Here is a 27,419-nt window from a genome sequence, read left to right as displayed (position 1 = left end):
CTGGGCAAGATGAGGAGTGAGGTAGTTTGCCATTGCTTTCCTCACTGGGTCAGGAAGTACTATTGCAGCACGACTGACCCTATAAGCAGCACCTTTCATAACACTCAGATGCACTAGTCATGCTCGGAATGTCATTCCTCAGCACTACCCATACCCCAGCAACTTCCATATTGCCACAGCCATGGATGCTGACTGGAACTTCGGTGGAAGCTACACTTTACTCTGGCCTGTGCCAAGAGATGGATGCAGAAGTACTGTATCCGTCAAGAAATGACAGCAGGCAGTAAGCCTGGATAAAAGACTATAAAACAATGCCTGCAATTTGGAACAAGGTTTATAATATTAACATCATAGACTCTATCATGGACTTTCAAGCCATCTCACCAAGAAATGCAACTTTAAAAACAACAAATAAAATTTATACTATCCATATAAAATGAGAAAAATTTTCTAACAAAGACCAGGAAAAAAGTGGAAATTTTTAGGATCTCCTAGAACAGACAATAAGTCAAATAAATAAATAAATAAATAAATAAATAAATAAATAAATAAATAAATAAATAAATAAAAACAATATTAAGATTCTATAGGGGATTTCAATGCCCAACTTGGAAATGAAAAACAATACCGAGATATAATTGGAAAATGGGCTCCACATTAATTTACAAATAAGAATGGTCCAAGACTTGTTGAATTATGCAGAGAACGCAACCTCATTTCCAAATCCATATACTCCAAAAGGAGACCAAACAAACTTATAACTTGGAAATACCCTGACTGGAGAAAAGGGGAATGGCAGCTGGATCATGTGTGTATGGACAAATCCTTTCATAGAGAAATTTACAATGTTAAAGTGCTGAGAGGAATAGACACCAGTTCAGACCACTACATAGACAAAATCAAAATTAAATTCACATATTAAAGAAGAAGAATTTAAAAAACAATAAAGGAAAAAGGAATTACGATCCGCACCAGTTAATCAGAAATGACAAATATCAAGAAGTCACACAGACTATAAAATTAACAGATGATTTAGAAGAACTTATACCAGTTCTCGAACAACAGGCTGAAAATTTAGCCTCCTTAAATCCACGGACAAGACATACTTGGTGGACACCAGAATGTGACAAATGTCATGAAGGGCACCAGGGATGGTTAAAATTTTAAACTCACAAAACAAAAGAAAATGCCATCAACCTCAAAAATATTAGGAAAAAATTCACCCAAACTATTAGAAAAATTAAGATACAATTTCAGAAAGATATAATCACGTCAATAGAAGAAAACTACCATAAAACCAATTCTAGAGATTACTATAAAATCTTTGGTAGACAAATTAAGAAATTCAATGCCCCCCCCTACATTAATGTGGAAAAATGGCACATGGTAATAAGGAAAATGCCAAAATTATGGCAGAATCATTCAATAAACTTTGGAACTGTGAAGAGCCTGAGAACTTTTAAAAACTAACACAGGCACCACAGTAAAAACCAAACCTGAATACCTAAACCCTCTAACATTCTAAGAGGAGGAAACAGCATTCGAGGATATGAGAAACTACAAGGCATGCGATGAAGATCAAGTTCTTGCAGAAATGTGGAAATATGCCAGTGACACAGTTCGAATCTCCCTACACATGGCTCTGTCGAAAATATGGACAACAGAACATTTTCCTGAACACTGGACAACAGCTATCATCTATCCACTTCACAGAAAAGGAGATAAGAGCAATCCAGATACCTACAGAGATATATCTCTCTTGGACTGTACATACAAAATATTTGTTAGAATCCTGTATGGCAGAATTAAAGAACAATTAGAGCAAGAATTAGGTGAATTCTAAGGAGGCTTCAGACCTTGGAAAAGCTGTGCAGAACAAATCATCACGTTACAATTTGTTATAGCATATTACAGAAAACAAAACAGACCTTCCATAAACTGGGCGAGTTGGCCATGCGGTTAGGGGTGCGCAGCTGTGAGCTTGCATCTGGGAGATAGTGGATTCGAGCCCCACTGTCAGCAGCCCTGAAGATGGTTTTCCGTGGTTTCCCATTTTCACACAAGGCAAATGCTGAGACTGCACCTTAATTAAGGCCACGGCCGCCTCCTTCCCACTCCTAGGCCTTTCCAATCCCATCATTGCCATAAGACCTATCTGTGTCGGTGCGACGTAATATGACTGTGTTCATAGATCTTCAATATTGAATATATTAAGAAATTTTGGACTACACCCAAAACTAATCAAACTGATTGAATTCACCTTAACCAACACACAATCAAAAGTCATGTTCCAAGGGGAATTTTCTAAGCCATTCCTCATAAAAACTGGTTTAAGACAGGGAAATTGTCACCACTGCTATTCAACTGTGCTTTGGAATATATGATGAAGGAAAACATCAAAACATCAAAATTGGAAGATCAAAGGACAATATAACCTTAAATTGTCTGGGATTTTCTGATGACCTTGCTCTCCTATCTAAAAATGTTCAGGAAACTCGACAACAAATTAAATCACTACAGGAAATAGCTCAAAAAATGCTTTGAGAAAACAGAAATCATGTTAACAGACCCACCACTCGCAAAGAAAATCGAAGTAGGAGAACAGGAAATCAAAATCGTAGACAAATTTAAATACTTAGGTGAAATTATAACATACAACCTTAACGAAAAGCAACCCTGGCATAATAGAATAAACAAATTAACCAAAGCTCAATATGTCACTAAGAACACATACAACAAAAAGACATCTCAATAGCCACAAAATTAAAGCATTATAAAACAGTCATACATCCAGAAATAACATAAGCTAGTGAAACCATTTTCAGAACAACTAATACTGCAGCAATAGACAGAATACTCAAAATAGAAAGAAGAAGGATCAGAACATGTATAAACAAAAAATACCAAGAAAATGGACACTGAAGACTAGTTTCTAACAAAACAGTCTACAAAGAAATAGGACCGGTAATGAGCATTATCAGAAAAAACAAATCTCATTCTTTGGTCACCTAACTGGAACACCCAAAAATAGAATCAGCAGGATAATAATAGGAAAATTGTGGAACGGTAAGAGTAGTAATAAGTGGATTACAGAAATCAAAGAAGATATGAAGGAAGTACAAATCACAGTAGAGATTCAAAAAGCAAGACCACAGGATCAAGACACTCAAAAACATAGACACCAGACTACAGACCAAGATCAACAGACAAACCATGAGAAAAGTGATTTCAGGCGAGGAGAGAAAATCAAGATCCGAGATAATGAAGAAGTACTCGGCTGAGAGAAACTCCCAAAAATCCATTATATAATTGACTAAAGTGGTCCATTGAAGGCCGTAAAATGTAAAATAAATATAAATAAAATAAATAATAATCATCTGAACAAAAAATGAGCACAAAATTTAAAGAAACTAAATTATAACCTAAGTAACGACAACAAATGATTACACGTTTTTATTTAATAATTTACAGAAAAATATTTTAGATCAGGTAGAACAAAATATTTCTTCGGACTCTTCGATCCATAAGTTACCATTACTGATTGAGATTTTTACATGTTTCATGCTGACGTATATCTTCATTATATTGTATGAAAAGATGATTACATATCTGATTGTTAACATTTTTGAAAATGTAAACAAGAACATTGAACTTAATCTCACCGAGCAAGTTGGCTGTGTGGATAGGGGCGCGCAGCTGGTGAGCTTGCATTCGGGAGATAGTGTGTTCGACCCCCACTGTCTGCAGCCTTGAAGATGGTTTTCTGTGGTTTCCCATTTTCACTCCAAGCAAATGCTGGGGCTGTACCTTAATTAAGGCGAAAGCTGCTTCCTTCCAACTCCTAGCCCTTTCCTATCCCATCGTCACCATAAGACCTATCTGTGCCAGGGCAAAGTAAAGCCAGTTGTAAAAAAAGTGAAATCTCGTAATTCCAAAGTTAGTATCCCCTAGTCTGCACATAAAGAACTATAGTAGGTGTTAAGTATGGTACTCCTAACAAGTTTGTAATGGCTCTATTCTGTAGAACTTTCAGTGGTTTCAAATCTGTTTTATACCTGTGACCCCCAAATGAACATCATATCTTGTTATGAGAATATATGAAATAATAATATAAGGATCTCTACCCAGAAATTGACTCCTTTAAGTCGCATGAACATATTAATATTGGATCAGTCTTGTTAATGAAACTGGAAAAATATTGTTTCCTAATTAAGTTGTTATTGACCATGAGGTCCAAGAAATTATTTAGTTTACTTGCTGAATAATATTATTTCCAAACAATACCTGATTAGAAATCAATATGGTGAGTATAACACCAAGAAACACAGAAATAAATTATGGGAATTTGACAAATGATGCCAGGTGAGAAGCAGAAGTCAAGGAGTATGTGACTGTGAAAGGAGTTCCCTCCTACAAACTGCTGGGTTAGGAAACACACTGGCCTTTCTAGCACGGAGTGGGAGAGATGTGCTGAAAATAGCATGTAACGTTGCACCTGTAAGAGCTGTACCGGGAAGTTCCCTTGATGGTAACCACTGCAGAGGATGCAGTGAGACTGAGACTTTACCTCATGTGTTGGGTTCCTGTGCTTTCAGTGAAGCGCTTCAAAACACCAGACATCACAACATCTGGTCATCCATAATGCAGTTGTTCCATGAGAAACGATTTGAAGTGCATGAGGACGTTCATGGCAGCAGAGTAAATGCCAGCACAGGAAGGATAGACATGATCACTAGTAGAGAGAAAGGAGGATATACCAGGTGGTTCAGCTGCTCTCTGTGATCTCAGTCCTACTACCTAAACCAGGGTATAACAAGATTTGTGGTTACAGGCTAGAAAACAACAGGAATCATGAGCGCCATTATTAGTTCATTACTAGCTGATGTACCCGTGCTTCGCTATGGAATTCTACATTGTATACAGCATTCTAGGTTAGGTAGTGTACATGTTGTGAGCAAGATTGTATTAAATTGCATAGCTCTCAACGTTACCCTAGAAATGTGATGGGGAAGTCATGAAACATCTTTTCTCATATTAAGATTGGCTTAGGGAATTTTCATTGTAATGGTAGGCCCGCTTGCCTACCACCAGTCACAATGTTGGGGCGTTTTCATTATAATGGCAGACACTCACTCTCCACCTGCCTTTGTTCATCCTCAGAAAGATTGTCTTAGTGGTTTTCCAAACTGAAATCAACATAGGTGATTACAATGACATAAGTAGGAATTGTGCTATTAAAACCAATGCTTTCATATGAAATACTTGATCAAATGACACGCCACACATTTTCTCACTTTTAACGAACAGTACTACGCTGCCGATCTAACAATCCAAAGTTCCAGAGCTAGAATGACCAGGCCACAGACATCCGTGATCACTCTTCGTTTTTTATTGGGGGTGAGGGAGGGGGGGTTCGAATAGTGTAGAGTCCCAGGGCAAAAACTATGCCTGTATACTTATCTGTTTCCTAGGAGTAATTGATGAGTTGGAAAATCTCACTTCACTACACTGGTGGAGGGAAAAAGGAATCTGACTTGAAGGCAAATTTTTCCTCCAAGCCAGAGGAGAAACCCCATCTTTGCTGCTAATTTGGAATAAAATGAATGTAGATTTAATAAAAGTGAAGAGGAAGAAGCTTTTCTTAAGAAACGGCTCTTTTCAGGGTTGAATTTTGAGTTATTTAGTGAATTGTGGTGCTATAATTTGGAATAGGCCTAAATTGTAATTGTAGACCAGTTCATGCAAACTACTAAGAGAGCCTCTGTGTTAAGTGTGCATACTGCTCATTCAAAACAGCGTGTCAGAGTAGGGCTCAAATAGCTGGGATACTACGATGAACCAATGTGTTACACACCAGCAGTATCAGAAAATGTATGAAGCAGAGGAATGGCATGCTAAAGAAGAAATCTAACTCCCCAGCTATTTCCCACCAATATATATTCAATCAGGCTATTTTACTCGGTATGCAGCAATAATCCCATCTATGGGAGTTGAGTGTCAACATAAGAGACAAAAAACATCACAACAAACAATGGTCAATGTAATGTTATTGTTGATCAATGTTATGCACTTTCGATATTGTAAGCCTTCATGTTTAATTTTCTTCCGACTCTGAAATACCACTCTTAACATAGTCGATACGGTAAAACTGAATAAAACATAAGTGATTGGAAATTGTATTCTCTATCAGTTTTGTTATATAGTACTTTTCAATAGGACCAATAACATAGGTATTTAAATATTACATTTTAGACACCTTCCCCTAAACTACCATTTCATCCAGGGTGAATAAAATTGTTTATAGCTTTAAACTGTAGTTTCTTATTCCTTGACTCTGTATACAAATTTCCATTAAATTCGGTTTACCCATTTTCTCGTGGCTCGGCATTGATATGGACTTTGCAACAAAAATACAATTTCATGAATATCTATGTTATAGCGGTACGTTAAAAATGTATAAGACATAAACAATCGGAAATTTTATTCTTTATAACTTTAGTTATGTAGTATTTATCGATATGACCACTAATAATATAAATATTTGAGCATAAAATTTTAGGCCTTCCCCTAAACTATCATTTTGCTCAGAATGAATAAAATGATTTATAGCCTAGATTGTAGTGGCTCATTCCCCAACTTTACATACCAGTTTTCATTAAATTCTCTTTAGCCGTTTTCTCGTGATGTGTGTACATACATACATGCATACATACATACATACATACATACATACATACATACATACATACATACATACATACATACTGTACCAGGAAAAGTTCGTGGGTTTAGGGCATGAGAAGGACCTCAGGTAGTGGAAGTTGATTTTGGAGCCGATACAGAGCAGGGCGAATAATAGATGGTTATACTTTTTCCAAATAATTTATTAATAATGTTGAATGATTCATCACCCTGCAATATTAATATAGGACTCAGATCTTTCATTAAAATCAAAAGTTTAAACGTAAATCTTCTTGAATTCAGTTCAAGAAAAATAAATATCACTGATCCTATAGTCTTTCTAACTTTTGTGGAAACACGAAGTGTCAGTTCTTCACCTAAAGTCTTTCTAAGTATTAATTCATGAAATGAACACACACTTATAATTGAAAATTGAAATAAGAATTTAAATTTCTGTAGAAAGTTTCTTAGTTTGTTAGCCTTGAAATATAGCACACTTGAAAACCCTAGAGTTCTTCTATGTAATATGAATATTACATTTTGAAAAATAAATTTATCATTAAAGATGAACTTTTGAGAAATGATGAAAACTACAAAATATTGTTCACACGCAGCACTGAGAAAATCACTGTTCAAGATTGATAAGAAAAAGTCAGTCAGTTTGTGACTACTCACTTAGTAAAGAAAATTTGGCTTACAAATGTTGATGTGGAGAATGGGAGTCTGGAACATTCCGCGGAGTGTGGACAGAGACTCGAACTCGATGTTCCACGAAGAAACCACGTTGACGTCCCTCGACAGGTACCATAGATGAGATGATGTTTGAGGTAGCTGGATCTTGTAGAATTTCACCAAAATTTCCGCTGCTCGTGGAGGTGATTTTAGCACACGGAAAGTTCAATTGGCTCGAGTAGTAATTACAGATGCTATCATTCACTGTCAAACACAGTTCATTTCGTATTTTAATTTTATGAGGTTAAATGAATAATTACAGTCCTTGCTGCATAAAACACTATTTAAAATCGTCACTGAGAACGTCCATAAATACACAGTTCAAACACTTGAAAAAGCAACGTGTAGTAATTCTCATCACAGTCTCTTAATCGCTATCCTAGCAGATAACACTGATTTTCTGGTAGTGATAATATTATATTACCTTAGAAAAAATTCTTAATATTCACCAAGTTTATCACTGGAGTAAGTCGTGTCCAAATATGGCACGAACACTACGTAAATAAAGAGACACAGTTCAAGGATGTACTGTATTAGAAGAAATGAGTCCTAGAATAGTTAGTTATTCTACACGACAGTTTCTGTTTATTGTAGTAGTTCAATATGATGTGAAATTAACTAAGTCCACACGTCATGTTCTAGTCTGTGAATATCAAATATTTGACTTCGTACTTCAATGATTTCACACGTGTTATATTTCGAAATGTCTGTGAATTATATCGTAGTCGCGGCACGATAGACTAAGTACGGTGCAACATCTTTTACAATTGCGACGGCGATTGATTATCCCATAATTTCGTTTCCGCGAAACGCGACAGAAAGTACTATCTTCGAGACTGCACTGACAGACTGTACGAGGGTCAGTCTCCCCTCTGTCTCACTCACACACACACACACACACATACTTCACTGCACTGCCTTGCTTGTCAGCCTTGACATAGTGGCATATATATCTGTGCCGGGAGGGGTGGCGTTCTGAATCATGTGACCGAGAGAGCTTAATCTTCTTAAACTTTATATTGTTATAACTCAAAAACTACTGGACAGATTGCTTTGAAATTTACAGGATTTTACTTTTACGATGTCTGCTACAATTTAGCATTGGTCCTGTTCAAATCGGTTAAGGCGTTAAAAAGTTCACGAGAAGAAAAATTCTTTCGAGAAATGTCTCTAGGGGAGGCAAGTTTCAAGCGGTGGGTGACGTCACTTGACCTCGCCTGGCTCGCTCGTGGAGTCTGATAGGTACTGGAATGTTCCTTCGCTCGGCTGTTCGCATGTCGGACGGAAATTGTATGCTGAAATAAAGTTTTTTCAATTGATATGTGCCAGGGCTTAGGCCTTCCTGGTGCAATACATACATACATACATACATACATACTGTAACCTTATCGGTCATGTACATATTTATTTATTAATTATTTGGCAGTGAAAAACCTTTGTAAAGCTCCCTCGTACTTGTTACAAAAAGTTGCATTAGGTTGCACATGCTTACACAACCTTTGTAACCTGCTAAACACCACTCCGTCTTAACTAAAAGGATACACAGATAGAGAGAGAGGGAAGAAAATCTCAAGCCAGAAAAATCGATAATGATACCGTCACCCGTTGAAAAAATGGCCGAACACGATGTTGCCAGCTCGCGAATCGCATTATTATGATGAGATTTCGAGACATGCATAATATTTAATATGGGAAACCTCGGGATGTGATATGATTTAATTATAGACATCTGCCAAAATTCTAATTCTTTATAATATATTAACGTGTGGAAGAATACGCAATCGTTGCATTATATAACAAGCTAAGCGTCCCTTGTACGCAGCACCTTCATGGAAGACATTGTTGGGGCATTATTTTGATAATTAATTTTGAATAAATGGCCGAACATTTCAGGTTCCGCACATAACCAGACTACTTAAGAATCTGAGTCACACGTTTGAGTGTATTACCGATGTCATACGACACGTGGAACTATTAATTTAAAAAAGTAGTGGGGACTATCCATTGTCTCTTGCATGGAAGGGGAAAAGTTTATAAAAGGAACCGCGATGATGACAACCGATCCACTTTACGCGAAGGATCCAAAGCAGAACCACGCTTTGATGGTGTTCTGATCTATTTAGTGTTTCAGACTGTAAATGTACAGTTTATATCTTCGAGAATATTGTAATTGTCTACAAACAATAGTATTTAAAAACAGGTTGAAGTTATGTGATCGCAAGAACGGTATAATTGTCACTTTTTAAATGATGCAACAAGTATTAATTTCATTATAGTGCAATTAATTGTATTTTGTGTGTTAAAGTGACGCAACAAGTCTTAATCTCATAAAAGCTCTTATAAGTGTAGAAGATAACCATTGGAATATGAACGAGCTCAGCGGGAGTAGCAACGGACATGAACCCGTGACCAACGTCAACACCATGGAAGCTTAAAGGGAAAGAATGAGGGTCTTACCCGGGACCCGAACCTTGGATTGTTACGACATGATGATAAGTACTAAAATGAAATAATTTTTTTAATAAATGCGCGGTTATTCATTATGCAGATCACGTAAATTAGGTTAGACATGTAAATTGCATGTATTTCTTTTTAATTAGAAAGAGAACTTGTGAGTGGTCTTCATATTCATTTATGTTCATTTCATGGAATTAATAGTCTACTCCATGGGCTTAAATATATATATAATTAACGTAATGCATGTATTTGACGTGATGATAAAATATTAGTTAGTCAGAGTGCTTACATTAGGTAAATGTAATAGATAGTGGATTTGTTTTTGGCACTGAGCCGAGCCGTAATTTTGTATAATTTATTTACGTGATATCCAAGCTTATTATGATAATGCATGGTGATTATGCTTGTAAAAATGGATTATCGACTGTTAACATTAGGATAGCAAGGCACTCTTATTTTCATGTAATTCGCATGATGATATATTTGTAGATGGCTGTATTAATTATATGCGTAACTTGTGACATGCCTATACATCGAACAGACGCCTTCCTATTGAGATTAGCGTTTTCCTTTAATGTCGAATAATTTCCCTTTCTGAATATGAGAATATCCTTATGGATATGTTTAAAATCCATATTTGATTTTATTGATTTGATTTTAAAATGTAGGAAAAACCTAGGCTGTATTTTGTAATCGGATGGAATCGAAGCTGGTCATTCTGAGTTGATGGATGTGAATATGAGACAATGAACAGTGGATTGATATTGTATTATATAATTGTGGCAGGACAGTGAATTTATAAGCCAGTGGAGCTTTGGAAATATGATATGAGAATATATAATGAAATAAGATTATTTAACAAATATGTGTTCTAAGGGAAACGATTTGCTTTCACCTTGAGATGTTGAAAGGATATTTCTGCCACACCGAGCCATTATTAGCCGGGCTTTGACGTCCAGAGATTTACGATGAGGGGAGAGTGAAGAAGGTTTGTCCCTTTTAAAGGATTACCATATGCTGTATTGTTCGAGCTATTCCATTTAGAATGAAGGCCGTGCGACACCGATTATTGTTTAAAGGGTTCTTTGACTTTTTTATGTATGATCTTATAATAATATTTAACTAACTGGAACGCCAGTATTTTCATTTATTTGTTGACCATATGATTAATTAAGAAAGGCAGTATTTTTAGTCCCGTTTGTCGATGCTATCTTGGATATCATTGGTTCGAGTTCTGAGGCAACCATGGATTTTTGTTGTCACGTTTTTTTTATATACAGCCAATTGCATGTGTATATTGTTATTGATTATTTTCATATTGTGTATATATTTTCCTTTTTATACATTCTTTTAGTCGTGTTTCACACTTTATGTGGATAAAAAAATCGAGTTTTATTTTCGTAATTTTTGTCATTGGATTCATTGGGATGTGGGTTCGATTTCTGGACCCGACATCAGTCATTTTATTTTGATGAGGATTATATCGACTAGCATTCATTTTATTCTTTGTTTATTTTGTAATATAATTAATTTAGCTAGGTGACCACTTCAAGTTATCTTCAATTTATTTTGTTGTATAAATAATTGTTTCTTCTGTTAGTGAAGAAAGTTTGTAATGATAACCGTCGCATTTATAAGGATATTTCTGATTTTTTTTATTTGAAAAGTATGTTATACAAATTATGATGTAATATTTATCATCATGTCGGGAAGAAGAAAGAAGTAAAGGAGAAATAAATTTTTTTTTGACACTTTACAATTTGTATTTAGTCCGTTGGACATTGCATATTCAACATTGATATACTATAAATATTCAGGATCAACCTTTAATTAATTTGATTTATCAAGGCTCAATAAATAGGTATTTAAACTTTTGTCTGCCTGTCATTTTGCCGAATAACATTGTATCCCAGGTTTCCTTCCGTTCATTTATGCCTTTAAGCTAGTTATGTGATATTTTCTTTGATCTTCTGCCGCGAACGCACCATGGCCTTGGGAGGTCGGTGGTTTGATTCTTTGGAACGGAAGGGTGCAGTAGACCCTTGCACGGTCGGAAGAGCATTTGCTCACCCATCATTCTGAATTTTTTTTGTTCCTTCCTGATGAGGTGGCATTTGACTCTAGACTAAAAAGGTCCCTTTCCATCAGGCGCTTTGGCGTATGGTGCTATATGGCGGTATCCCGATTTTTTAGGGATTATCATGCAGTCATTTGGTTCTATGCGGCAAATGGCGTGGGGTGGAAAGGTTGCATTTGGCGCCCAGCGTTTAGGCATTTTCGGCATTTTTAGGCATTTACAATGTTAGGTATTTTCGGCATTTTTGAATTTTTCGGCATTTTCGGAATTTTTCGATGTTTTCGATAGAGATAATTTCAAATGATAACTTTTGCGAAAATGGGCGTCAGGCATGGTAATGCCATATTTAGGAATATAGGACTGACCAATTATTATATGAAGGAACACGATGGTTGTTCAATTTATGGGATGTTGATAATTGGATCAGTATGAGAAGTGAATGACAGATTAAAATTAATGTGATATTTATGGCAAAATGAAAACATAGTCGTGGTTATAGTCTAAGTGACGATAACCAGGACAGTCATTCATGGTAATTGAGGTACCCAAAATCATGTAGGGATTTAATTAAATCCCGGGAAACAATAAAATGGTTTTCCCAAATCTGAGGAAAAATGAATATCGATACCCTTCAGGTAATCGTATTCATGGGTACTTGTCAGGAGGTACTGGTTGTAACAGGCCTCATTACTCATAGTGAATTATTTATTAAATTTGTGTTAGTGTTTCGCGGTAGGTAAAGGTTACCTCAGGCCTTTAGTCTTTGTTGTTAAATGGCAGTAAGTTAGGATTCATGTGGAAAGGTTTGGGACGATATTACCCAGTGTATTAGGTGTATCTGCCTCAGTACTGGAAGGATGGCCTAATTTATTGGCATATACCACCTGTGTTGGTATTTAACTTGCGATATTTTTATTATACGAACTTATTCAAAATTAGTAATAATAATAATAATAATAATAATAATAATAATAATAATAATAATAATAATAATAAATATAATAATGATAGGCTACATATTTGAAATATTGTGATGAAAGGTACCCTTGATAAATTATACTGGTGAATAATTTTGAGATAGCTGTATTCAGGCTATAAATTTAATTCAAGTCACATTGTTGTGAAAATTTTATGATTTTGGATTAAGTTGACCTTGAATTGGATTCATTTTCAATTTGATTTCTCCTAATCCGAGGTTCGAGTTACGGGGGGCCCATTTTATTGAAATATTGTGTAAAATGGATATGGAAGCCATGAGGGCTCTGATAGAGGAAGTTAAAAATATGATAGTTCAGAATAGTGAAGACATTAAAGTGAGTAGGGAAAAAGTTGAGGACATGAAAGAGGACATTAATAAAAATATGAAAGTGATTGATCAGAAGATAGGTCAGAATAGTGAAGACATTAAAAAGAGTAGTGAAACAGTTAAGGACTTGATTGATCAGAAATTCGATCAGTTGAATGAGAACATTAAAAATAATTTTCAAAAGTTAGGTCAAGATATAAGACAGGATAGTGAAAAGATGAACGGTTCTATAGAGGAAGGTAAAGAAGAAATATGTAAACAGTTGGATAAATCGAGTGAGAATTTAGAGGAAACGGTAATTGAGCGCGTCGAATGTGTTGAGACTCAGACATTAAGTATGTCAGGTAAAACTGAAGTGCGTATCCAAAAGGAGGCAAAACAGTTTATCTCATCGAAGAATTCAGGCATAAGAAAGAAGAAAAAGAAGACGCACAGTAGCACGAAAGGTTTGAATTGGAGACCACAGCTTAGAAGAAAGAAGAATGGATCGTCAGGCAAACGGAAAGGACAGTATCATATCAAACGGTATTGTTACAAGTACGGACGGTGTACTAGTCCGAGAAGATGGTACTCGAAGAAGAGAAGTCGACGCAGAAGAGGTTCGAAGCCAATACCCGCGAAGTGGAAAGAAAAAGGAGATGGGAGAATTTTGAATCCCAGACGATATGTGGAGCAGCGGGAACGTAATCGACAGAATAGACGGAAGATAGCCGTGTTGCAGCAAGCAACTGAATATGGAGGTCCAGAGTTGTAAACTCAAGGGGACATGAGTAGAGATCCTGAATGGAAGTCTTTAGTGATGACATACGATCCAGAAGCATCGACATCATTAGGACATTCTGGCAGGAAAAGAGAGAAGAAAGATTAAAGTGTCAAACTTTATCTTCAGAGTAGTAGTATAAGGGACATTAAAGTAAATACCTATATTTCAGATTATGATCCCAGATTGAAGGAAACTGTACTTGATACAATAAAATCAAAAATTATATTATCCACCAGGAAGCATTAGAGTAGATTTGGACCAGAACTCCGAGGAGGAAGGAGAGGATCAAGATGAAGGTGATGACAACATTCCACAGGATGAAGAAGATGAGAATCTTGAGGAAGCTGAAGTCCAGATGACAAGGATTGAAAACCAGGAAGACGAGGATATCCCATGGTGTCAAAATTGTGAAGAATTAGAACAACGTCGAGAAATTTTGGGTCAAGTTGCTTTTATACTCGAACGGGATAACCAAAGGTTTAGGGTTGAAAACCGAGAGCTCTTGAGAACAATACACTGCCGAAGAGACCACAATTAATTATGTAAATGAGAGTCTCTTCAATAAATTGAAATCAGTCAAGAAATTTGTAATCCTTTCCAAATTTCTTGAGTCCGACGGAAAGGCAGATGTGACCTTATCGGTCATGTACATATTTATTTATTAATTATTTGGCAGTGAAAAACCTTTGTAAAGCTCCCTCGTACTTGTTACAAAAAGTTGCATTAGGTTGCACATGCTTACACAACCTTTGTAACCTGCTAAACACCACTCCGTCTTAACTAAAAGGATACACAGATAGAGAGAGAGGGAAGAAAATCTCAAGCCAGAAAAATCGATAATGATACCGTCACCCGTTGAAAAAATGGCCGAACACAATGTTGCCAGCTCGCGAATCACATTATTATGATGAGATTTCGAGACATGCATAATATTTAATATGGGAAACCTCGGGATGTGATATGATTTAATTATAGACATCTGCCAAAATTCTAAGTCTTTATAATATATTAACGTGTGGAAGAATACGCAATCGTTGCATTATATAACAAGCTAAGCGTCCCTTGTACGCAGCACCTTCATGGAAGACATTGTTGGGGCATTATTTTGATAATTAATTTTGAATAAATGGCCGAACATTTCAGGTTCCGCACATAACCAGACTACTTAAGAATCTGAGTCACACGTTTGAGTGTATTACCGATGTCATACGACACGTGGAACTATTAATTAAAAAAGTAGTGGGGACTATCCATTGTCTCTTGCATGGAAGGGGAAAAGTTTATAAAAGGAACCGCGATGATGACAACCGATCCACTTTACGCGAAGGATCCAAAGCAGAACCACGCTTTGATGGTGTTCTGATCTATTTAGTGTTTCAGACTGTAAATGTACAGTTTATATCTTCGAGAATATTGTAATTGTCTACAAACAATAGTATTTAAAAACAGGTTGAAGTTATGTGATCGCAAGAACGGTATAATTGTCACTTTTTAAATGATGCAACAAGTATTAATTTCATTATAGTGCAATTAATTGTATTTTGTGTGTTAAAGTGACGCAACAAGTCTTAATCTCATAAAAGCTCTTATAAGTGTAGAAGATAATCATTGGAATATGAACGAGCTCAGCGGGAGTAGCAACGGACATGAACCCGTGACCAACGTCAACACCATGGAAGCTTAAAGGGAAAGAATGAGGGTCTTACCCGGGACCCGAACCTTGGATTGTTACGACATGATGATAAGTACTAAAATGAAATAATTTTTTTAATAAATGCGCGGTTATTCATTATGCAGATCACGTAAATTAGGTTAGACATGTAAATTGCATGTATTTCTTTTTAATTAGAAAGAGAACTTGTGAGTGGTCTTCATATTCATTTATGTTCATTTCATGGAATTAATAGTCTACTCCATGGGCTTAAATATATATATAATTAACGTAATGCATGTATTTGACGTGATGATAAAATATTAGTTAGTCAGAGTGCTTACATTAGGTAAATGTAATAGATAGTGGATTTGTTTTTGGCACTGAGCCGAGCCGTAATTTTGTATAATTTATTTACGTGATATCCAAGCTTATTATGATAATGCATGGTGATTATGCTTGTAAAAATGGATTATCGACTGTTAACATTAGGATAGCAAGGCACTCTTATTTTCATGTAATTCGCATGATGATATATTTGTAGATGGCTGTATTAATTATATGCGTAACTTGTGACATGCCTAGACATCGAACAGACGCCTTCCTATTGAGATTAGCGTTTTCCTTTAATGTCGAATAATTTCCCTTTCTGAATATGAGAATGTCCTTATGGATATGTTTAAAATCCATATTTGATTTTATTGATTTGATTTTAAAATGTAGGAAAAACCTAGGCTGTATTTTGTAATCGGATGGAATCGAAGCTGGTCATTCTGAGTTGATGGATGTGAATATGAGACAATGAACAGTGGATTGATATTGTATTATATAATTGTGGCAGGACAGTGAATTTATAAGCCAGTGGAGCTTTGGAAATATGATATGAGAATATATAATGAAATAAGATTATTTAACAAATATGTGTTCCAAGGGAAACGATTTGCTTTCAGCTTGAGATGTTGAAAGGATATTTCTGCCACACCGAGCCATTATTAGCCGGGCTTTGACGTCCAGAGATTTACGATGAGGGGAGAGTAAAGAAGGTTTGTCCCTTTTAAAGGATTACCGTATGCTGTATTGTTCGAGCTATTCCATTTAGAATGAAGGCCGTGCGACACCGATTATTGTTTAAAGGGTTCTTTGACTTTTTTATGTATGATCTTATAATAATATTTAACTAACTGGAACGCCAGTATTTTCATTTATTTGTTGACCATATGATTAATTAAGAAAGGCAGTTTTTTTAGTCCCGTTTGTCGATGCTATCTTGGATATCATTGGTTCGAGTTCTGAGGCAACCATGGATTTTTGTTGTCACATTTTTTTTATATACAGCCAATTGCATGTGTATATTGTTATTGATTATTTTCATATTGTGTATATATTTTCCTTTTTATACATTCTTTTAGTCGTGTTTCACACTTTATGTGGATAAAAAAATCGAGTTTTATTTTCGTAATTTTTGTCATTGGATTCATTGGGATGTGGGTTCGATTTCTGGACCCGACATCAGTCATTTTATTTTGATGAGGATTATATCGACTAGCATTCATTTTATTCTTTGTTTATTTTGTAATATAATTAATTTAGCTAGGTGACCACTTCAAGTTATCTTCAATTTATTTTGTTGTATAAATAATTGTTTCTTCTGATAGTGAAGAAAGTTTGTAATGATAACCGTCGCATTTATAAGGATATTTCTGATTTTTTTTATTTGAAAAGTATGTTATACAAATTATGATGTAATATTTATCATCATGTCGGGAAGAAGAAAGAAGTAAAGGAGAAATAAAATTTTTTTTGACACTTTACAATTTGTATTTAGTCCGTTGGACATTGCATATTCAACATTGATATACTATAAATATTCAGGATCAACCTTTAATTAATTTGATTTATCAAGGCTCAATAAATAGGTATTTAAACTTTTGTCTGCCTGTCATTTTGCCGAATAACATTGTATCCCAGGTTTCCTTCCGTTCATTTATGCCTTTAAGCTAGTTATGTGATATTTTCTTTGATCTTCTGCCGCGAACGCACCATGGCCTTGGGAGGTCGGTGGTTTGATTCTTTGGAACGGAAGGGTGCAGTAGACCCTTGCACGGTCGGAAGAGCATTTGCTCACCCATCATTCTGAATTTTTTTTGTTCCTTCCTGATGAGGTGGCATTTGACTCTAGACTAAAAAGGTCCCTTTCCATCAGGCGCTTTGGCGTATGGTGCTATATGGCGGTATCCCGATTTTTTAGGGATTATCATGCAGTCATTTGGTTCTATGCGGCAAATGGCGTGGGGTGGAAAGGTTGCAATACATACAGAGAGACAGACAGAAATTACGGAAAAGAAAAAGTGCATTTCCTTGTTACTGTGGACATGACTGATATAGAAATACCATTCTTTGCAAATTCTGAGCAATGTACAGACAAAACTCTTATATGTACAGGTGAGTACCTCGAATGAATCTGTAAAACTAGCATAGATACAAAGAACATGTACCTTACACACAGACCGGGAACAGGCTGGGAACTGCCCGCTGCATGTCAAGCCTCACAATAACACTTGGCAGTGGTGCGGTCGAAGATCAGAGAGTGAACCGTGAACCAGGTTAGGAGGTTCGAATCCCATGCAAGTTTTTCTTTTTGTTTTTTCTTCTTTTCAGCCAGTTACCTGGGACGTGGCATGGTTGCATACTTTATAGTTTCCATAGACTGCTGATTTGGCCCAGGAAAGGGCTGTTGATTTCGTGGCATATGGTATGGAGGTTGGAATAGGCTAGAAAACATGTGACAGGTTTTCAGTTACCTTTGCTGTTTAACTTGGCACCTGCTCAAACTGACGACCTCCATGGTCAATACAGATCTGTGTGCGATGTTGTAAGGGCCGTCTGACATGTTGCAACGTCTTCTACGTAATGGATTCGCATGCTTCGATACGGTAATAAGCTGTCTAAGGTAACCAGGATTGGTCGGCTCCTGTGTATACATCAGTTGTTTTACATGGCCCCACAGAAAAAGATCCACATGGCGAGTTGGCCGTGCGGTTAGGAGCGTGCAGCTGTGAGCTCACATCCGGGAGATAGTGGATTCAAACCCCACTGTCGGCAGCCCTGAAGATGGTTTTCCATGGTTTCCCATTTTCACACCAGGCAAATGCTGGGGCTGTACCTTAATTAAGGCCACGGCCACTTCCTTCCCATTCCTAGGCCTTTTCTGTCCCATCGTCGCCATAAGACCTATCTGTGTCGGTGCTACGTAAAACAACTAGCAAATCCACATTCTGCAGCTGTTGCAAGAACAGTGGTAGTTCATCTTGGAGAAACCGCAGATATATCTCCTGTCAGAGGACCCTCAAAGAAATGGGGACAAATGAGGTGATAACCCAAAATACGTTCATGCCCCACTGTACCTGAAAAGATGCCTGTTGTACCCAGTGGGGATTATCTACTCTCCAGTAATGCATATTACGGTGATTAACGGTTCCATTATTGTTCGTAAATAAGATGATCGCTAAAAGAAAAAAGGCAGGATCAGTGTCCACATGCTGTTGGATCAATTGACAGAATGCCACCTGGGCTTCGAGATCATGACCATGAGCTCCTGGTATAAGTGCAGATGGTACGGGTGAAACTACTGTGTATGCAATATCCACATAACAGATGCCCAGTTGATGTTTGTTCTCCTGTGCGATGGCCCGTGTGCTAGTGTGAGGGTTATGCCGGATAGCGTCCAACACAACCTCTTCATTGTGAGTAGACATCACAGGATGATCATGAACAGGCCATGTCCTTCCCAGGGACTCAGTAACCTGCAGACGTCTTTCCACACACTAAAATATCTTGCCTGTCGATTGTCGTCTATCCGGATAGCATTCTTAATACAGGTTTTGTGCCTGGTATGCATTCTGTGTAGCTTCGCCATAGATGAGTAACGTATCCACATACTCGTCACTGAAATACATCACGAGGCAGTGTATAACCTTTGTATTGTGTTGTGACTTGCTCCAAAGGAGGGGAGTTTGCGCAACTACATACCTGCCTGCTGTCGCGTGTTGTTTTCGTTCCAATGGGGCAGACTTTGCTCTACCTGTGGTCTACGAAGCTTGGAACATGTACAACGTAGCTAACTGGTGCCTGTGTCCTAGCCACAGACCATCACCTCCTCATCCTCGTCAACTCAGCTCCATACCATATGCAACCTTACCACATCCCGGGCAATTGGCGGTAAAAGGATATACTTGCATTGGATTAGAACCTTTGAGCACTGTTCACTGTCACATCTCCCACCGTACCAATGTGTGGGATTTGAACCTTTGAAACTGTCCACTATCACATCTCCCAGTGCGCACTTGCCATGTGAGCTACTGCGAGGCATAACATGCAGCATGCGCAGTTCCCAGCCTAAACAATACCTGCTGCTGGTCTGTGTGCACCTCCGGTTGTAGGGTACATATTCTTTATATCTCTACTCGTTTTATGGGTTCATTCAAGGTACGCATAATGAGTAATAGTAGTACTCACGATTCCTGCTGTCTTCTAGCCCGTAACCACACATCTCATTATATTATCCCAGTTGAGAGAGAAGAACCAATGTAATTCAGAATTGTAGTAAAAGTGGCAGGATGCATAAAACTCGATCGCAAGGTGGTGGTGAGCCACCTGGTATATAAGACCCCCAGTGTAAGATTTCAAATGCACTCTGACCAACCAGATGAGGTAGACAGAGAAAAGAATTCCATCTACCTGCCTATAGCGCCTTATTATATGAGTAAATTAGCTAATATACCCGTGCTTCTCTACGGAATTCTACATTGTGTACAGAATTCTAGATAAAATATTGTACATGTTGTGGGTAATATTGTATTATATTGCATGGCTCTTAACATTACCCCAAAAACGCGATGGGGAAATCACTATATTTCATTTCTCATGTGCAGACCGGGTTAGGGAATTTTCATTGTAATAGCAGATCCTTTTGCCTACTATCAGTCACAATCAAGTTTGGCAGTTTTCATTGTAATGGCAGGCACTCACTATCCACCTGCCTTTTTACATCCTCAGAAACTGTCTTTGTGATTTTCCCCAACTGAAATCAACATAGGTCATTACAATGACGTCAGTAGAAATGCCACAATTAAAAGCAATATTATCGTACCGAAATACATGACCAAATGAAAAACAGCTCATTTTCTCACTTTTAACAAACAGTACTACGCTGCAAGTTGTAAATCTCATTATAAAGCCATATTGGAATTCAGAATAAGAAGTTGTTACAATAATAAAAACCACCTTTCCAATACATAGTAATCCTTTATATTTAGGATAAAACCATTAACAGATATTAAAATTAGGACATGTTTCGCTCATGCTTTGTGAGCATCATCAGCCAAAATAACCTAATTCAAGGTAGGTCCGGGCCATGATCCCAGTACACATAATGTAAAAACGTGTATTAATACAATGATAAAACTAATTACAACAATTTAAAAAATGATCAGTAAGAATATAATATGTCTATTGAAACATTTAGTGACCATTAAAATAGCTTGAAGTGTAGGTGAATGATATGAAATGTTAATGATACATTGCTGTGGATGATTATTCGTACGGAGCGATGAGCATAATCCTTGTACAATGGCATTAAACTGTTTATAGTTGGAAACACTTTTACACAATAAATTGAACTATTATGGACTGCTATCTTGTTATAGATGTCTTAAGATCAACATGTGTTGGTTGAAAAACGAACTGTATAGATGGATAAAAACGTCGCCAGATTAGTGTGAAACGGCTTTAAGAGATTCCCTCGTGTTATATTTCATTGTAGTGTTATTCAAATATATCCTGATAATGATCTTTGAACAGGGGACTAAAAGATCTCATAGTTGAAAAACATGAAACAGTTGAGCCCTGAAAAAGAAAAGAGAATATGTAAGTGTCAGTTGCTGGGATTTAAAATATGTCCTGCTGTGGGGAAATACTGAAAAAAGGCGCTTACCCTTGTGTTGGTTGAGAGGTCAATGGCCCCTTAGTTGTTTACGAAGGTCTGATGGTCACTAACTTGTTGCTCCATGTGTTGTACGAATGTGTTCGTAGAGGTGGGGAAGATGGCTGAAGGGGAAAGGAGGGCAGGGCGCTGCGCGAGTTGTGTGTGAGCTGGGAGAGGGGATGCAGTGCGAGGAGGTGAAGTAGGAGTAGCTCCTGTTGCTACCGGTGGATTAAAAGCATGTTTATAGTGGAAGATTTTCATGAAGTTGTTGGCATTGATACCAAAATTAGCGATTAGATTGGGTATTTGCTTAACTATGGGACTATTAATGTCCAAGGTATCATTTAAATTTCTATTTTTATTAAAATGATGGTCCAAGGAAAATGTAAGCATTTTCATATCCGGTCATTAGACTACTTTTGTTCGCGTAATTTAGTATTTGCATATCCTGATCGATAGTAGTGAACGTATGCCCCGTTTCCCTCATGTGGATACTCATGGCGGAATGTTTTCTGTGTTTTAAGGTATTATAATGTTCTAAATACCTTATTCTAAAGCTGTGGCCGGTCTGTCCGACAAACGAAAAATTGCAATGCATGCATCTGAGTCTATATATTCCCAAGTTTGAGAATTTGTCGTTAATTGTATTAATGGAGTTGGAATTGAAGAAAATGTTATGGTTGGTATTATGGGTCAGGTATGCAATGTTAATATTGTGCTTTCTTAATGGTTTGGTGATCTTGTAAATGACTGGATTAGTAAACGTAAAAGTAGTGAAGATTTTTTTTTTTTTTTCAGGAATTAATGTAATTTTAATCTTTGACTTAATTTTACCTATGATTTTGGTGATCATATCAGGTTTATATCCGTTCAGCATGGCCAATTCTTTGATGAAATATAGTTGGTTTTTTTTTTTCGATTAGCGTAAGAAAGAGGAATGTTCAAAGCCCTGTAAACCAAGCTGTAAAATGTTGCCTCCTTGTGGGATTGGGGGTGCATTGATTCGTTTTTTATTGTTAAAAGAGCGGCAGCTGGTTTCCTATAAATTTGATAAATGAACTTTCCGTTGTCTCTAGTCAAAGTTAAATCTAAAAATTTTAAGGAATTGTTGACCTCGGCCTCCTTAGTGAACTTAATATTGTTGTTAAGGTTGTTGAGGAACGTAAGTACGTTGTCGCTATTGCTCAATTGTCTATCTATGATCACGAACGTGTCATCCACAAATCTTAGTCAGAGTTGAAAGCCGTTAATTTTATTGATTATTGAATTGGTTTCCAAATCGTCCATGAAGATGTTAGCGAAAATGCCGGAGATTGGGTCGCCCATTGCTAGTCTCTTTTGATGGTATATTTTATTATTGAAAGTGAAATAATTATTGTTAAGTACAAATTGCAGTAAATTAATTAAATCGTCTATTTCACATCTGCTTAGAGTATTGTGTTTCATAAGGTTAGTTTTTACGATGCTGATTGTGTCATCTACGTGTATGTTCGAATACATGTTAGTGATATTGTATGATACATAACATGTCTGTCTGTTAATTTGAATGTAGACAGTTTTTCGCAGAAATCGACAGAGTTCTTTATATAGGCTTGATTATTGAATTTGAAATGCTTGCATAGGAAACAGTGCAAAAATGTTGAAACGTTGTACATGGGACTATTATTCTCCAATTTATAATGGGGCGCATTGGTATCTCCTGCTTATGTATTTTCGGTAGAGCTCTGGCTGTGGGTAACTTAGGGTTCATAATGGTGAGCTTATGCTGTTCATATTCTTGTAAAATGAAAGAAGACTTTTTTAACAAGTTCTTAACGTCTTGTTGGATTTTTGATGTAGGATCTTTTTCCACTATATTATATGTTTCAATGGAAAAGAAATCTTTGGTTTTTCTAATATATTCATCTTTATTTAGTAGTACCGTTGTGGGGCTTTTGTCCGCTTTTGTGACTATTATATTGTTATTCTTGATTTTGTTTCTTATCTCGGCTATCTGTTGGTTAAGTTTTGGTAAACCGAGCTCGATAGCTGCAGTCGCTTAAGTGCGGCCAGTATCCAGTAATCGGGAGATAGTGGGTTCCAGTCCCACTGTCGGCAGCCTTGAAGATGGTTTTCTGTGGTTTCCCATTTTCACACCAGGCAAATGCCGGGGCTGTACCATAATTAAGGCCACGGCCGCTTCCTTCCAACTCCTAGGCCTTTCCTATCCCATCGTCGCCATAAGACCTATCTGTGTCAGTGCGACGTAAAGCAAATAGCAAAAAAAGTTTTGGTAATGACTTCGATTTCACATCTGTAACTAAAGAGGGGAGGTTCTTCTTTATTTCATACTTCACGTCGTTTCAATGTTTGGTGGGAAGTTTTAAAATACTGGATTCAACTTCGGCAATAATGGTGATGAGGTCATCAGACTTATTAGGATTGGGCCAATTAAATTTCATACCTTTATTCAAGAGATCCATTTCACTATTAGTGAATGTGGTGTTAGATAAATTCACAGCAGTGGGGATGTGGTTTATCTGGGGTGTATGAAAATTAGTCCTTCTATGTAACTTATCAAACTTAGTTTTTGACTCTTTGAGAGATTTTATTTTTTTCTCCAAAACTAATTGCTTATTGTTCATAGCAACTGACACTTTTTCATTGACAAATTTAGAATAGGACTCCCATTCTAATGTGGGCATACACGAGGAGATCTCCAAATACGCATGTTGATCTTAAGATATCTATAACAAGATAGCAGTCCACAATAGTTCAATTTATTGTGTAAAAGTGTTCCCAACTATAAACAGTTTAATGCCATCGTACGAGGATTATGCTCATCGTTCCGTACGAATAATCATCCACAGCAACGTATCATTGCATAATGTAGTATTGAAAAGGTGGACCATTACGACATAAGTTCAGTTATTATAATAAAGATCTTCAACATCATTACCACGGAGTTCATCGACTAGGGGCTGAAAACGTTCAGGGGTTCTCTTCTGATCATCAGACACCACTTGTATTCCCCAGACTGAGATCATGAACTTATAATTGACCATGCCTTTAATTAATTTAATTTTTAACGAAGTTATTTTAGTGTATTCTTTGTCTCAGGCCGCCTCCAAGTGGAGGAAACTCCATTCAGTCATTTTTCAAGGCATAATGATTTTTCTTGTTCATACACTGGCATCTTCAAATAGATAGACTATTTCCTCATCAATCCCAGTTCTTGTATATCAATTTCTACTCTGCCCCCGAGAAGCTCCTTTCTGCTTCCTAGTTCCATCAGAAGAGTGGGCTTCAACATTCATTGACAGGCCATCGTGACAGATGTTCAGCCTCGATGTAGGAAGTACCGAGCTCGATAGCTGCAGTCGCTTAAGTGCGGCCAGTATCCAGTAATCGGGAAATAGTGGGTTCGAGCCCCACTGTCGGCAGCCCTGAAGATGGTTTTCCGTGGTTTCCCATTTTCACACCAGGCAGATGCCGGGGCTGTATCTTAATTAAGGCCTCGGGGTCCGCCTACGGCGCGCAGGAACCGCACACGGATAACCACGGCGGCCGCATGCTTTCGACTCGCCACCACCAGCAGGACGTCCCACGAACCATGCCAGTTAGACACCGACGAGCGATGAACCGAAAGCGTGGGACACAAATCCAACTACGAGCTTTTTAACCGCAACAACTTTAATATACGCTATTGGAGCTGGAATTACCGCGGCTGCTGGCACCAGACTTGCCCTCCAATGGATACTCGTTAAAGGATTTAAAGTGTACTCATTCCGATTACGGGGCCTCGGATGAGTCCCGTATCGTTATTTTTCGTCACTACCTCCCCGTGCCGGGAGTGGGTAATTTGCGCGCCTGCTGCCTTCCTTGGATGTGGTAGCCGTTTCTCAGGCTCCCTCTCCGGAATCGAACCCTGATTCCCCGTTACCCGTTACAACCATGGTAGGCGCAGAACCTACCATCGACAGTTGATAAGGCAACATTTGAAAGATGCGTCGCCGGTACGAGGACCGTGCGATCAGCCCAAAGTTCCTTCCACTCCCTAGGCCTTTCCTATCCCATCATCGCAATAAGACCTATCTGTGTCGGTGCGACGTAAAAACAAATAGATGTGGGAAGTGTGGAATAAGAAGAAAGCCAGATAAACACAGGAAAAAGAAAGAGACAAAAAGATAAAGATGATTACAGGTAGTAAAAGACCAGGAACACAGGAAAAACACAAAGGGAGAAAAGGAAGTAATGCAAAGGAACAAGCAAGTACAAATAAGTCATATAGTTTTCTATTTATTTATCAGTCTATTTGTATATTTCTTTCCATCTTTCTATATTTCTGTATATGACTTTATTTGCACTTATTTGTTTCTTTCCATTACTAAATTTGAACAGAGATCATATTGTAGAAGAATGTTCACACTTTTCAGTTGTAGTGAACTAGTTGCTGGTGTGGTGTTGTATTGTGTGTGTAGCATGGAGTGTAATCCATAACATTTGCATGTTTTTTTGTTTTTTTTAAATGTAGCAGGTGGAGACTGACACTAATGAATGTTTGTGTTTACGTTGCTAGCAACTTTTTTTGCATGGCAATCGCATCAGTCAGCTACGCCAGTGTGAACGATACCTGCCTTCAGGACTTGTCACACTTACTCTGGCATCGAATAACATCTGTGACCTGAACGAGATCTCTCACCTCGTTCATCTTGTAAACCTACGAGAGTTTTCCATCATGGGCAACCCCTGCGTCAACATGACTGGCAACTGTGTGTATCCTTGCATTCTGCTATCTTCTCATTGTAGATAACTGTAGCACTTCCTTTTTATTACTACCTTTTTTTACCAAATCAGAGGTATATTATATCTTAGTTGAATGGATGAAACTCTTGCTCTAAGCATTTGGAATGGTCCAGTGAATGAGTTTCTTAGAAACAGAAAGATGTTTCTTTTTGTTTTTTAATAGCTGTGAATTATGCTTATTGACTAAAGGAATTTTGCATCAAAAAGGAGTTTTTGTTTAGCTGTAGAACTTAGCATGTTGTTACAATGTAAGTTAATAGCTTTTCAGTCTGTTGTATACACAAGTTCAGTATAAATATTACACTATAACATACATGTAAAAGTACACACTATTAAACAAAGAATTACATGTTTTGTTCTTAAAAGAACATTATCAGATTTGTCAAGTCACACTCAGTATTTGGAAATATATGTGTTTATTTCTATCCAAAGACCTAGGAATTGGAAATTTGGAACTTATCTTTATGAAGTCCTACTTTGTCTCCACTCGCAGCAGAGGCTGAAGGCATAAAGAACTGGCGGTAATTCTGACACTTGATTTTCCATGTTGACATTTTTCACCAAAACCTCTTCCTATGAGTAAAATTGGTTCCACCACGCTTAAACAACAGGAGCTCCTTACAGTTCAACCCGATAAATATTCGGCCCATTTGTACGACTAGAACACACTGGAACATTATTGTTTACTTTTGGTCAAGATTGTAACAAGGATTTTTTAAGGTAGTCGCACTATTGCATTTTTAAGAACTTTTTAAGCATTCATGACTCATCCTTATAATTTTTGTATCATGAATTTATTCACTTCTAGTAGTATTTAAGATGTCCTTGTCGATTGTTCAAGGCAGCTGAGCATGGCTCAATGTAGGACTCGAACATGTACTGGAAGAAAAAACTTTCACATGACTTAATATTCACTTGGTGTAAGGTTTAAATTGTTTTGAAAGGTAGAACCTAATACCAATTCTCATAAAAGTTAGTATTTAT

At 37.2% G+C, this 27,419-nt stretch overlaps 1 protein-coding gene across 1 annotated transcript in view; it reads left to right on the top strand.

The window, feature by feature from the left end:
• The window catches only part of Cep97 (centrosomal protein 97kDa), a 275,047-nt gene that overhangs the window by 97,655 nt on the left and 149,973 nt on the right, over window positions 1–27,419 (top strand). The window contains exon 5 of the mRNA XM_067142588.2: window positions 26,209–26,405. Coding sequence (XP_066998689.1) covers window positions 26,209–26,405 — 197 coding nt within the window. The remainder of the gene's footprint in view (window positions 1–26,208; window positions 26,406–27,419) is intronic.

This window comes from Anabrus simplex, chromosome 3, assembly GCF_040414725.1.
Source record: "Anabrus simplex isolate iqAnaSimp1 chromosome 3, ASM4041472v1, whole genome shotgun sequence".
In the NCBI taxonomy this organism is placed as follows: Eukaryota; Metazoa; Arthropoda; class Insecta; order Orthoptera; family Tettigoniidae; genus Anabrus; species Anabrus simplex.
This window is presented reverse-complemented; position numbering and strand designations above follow the sequence as displayed.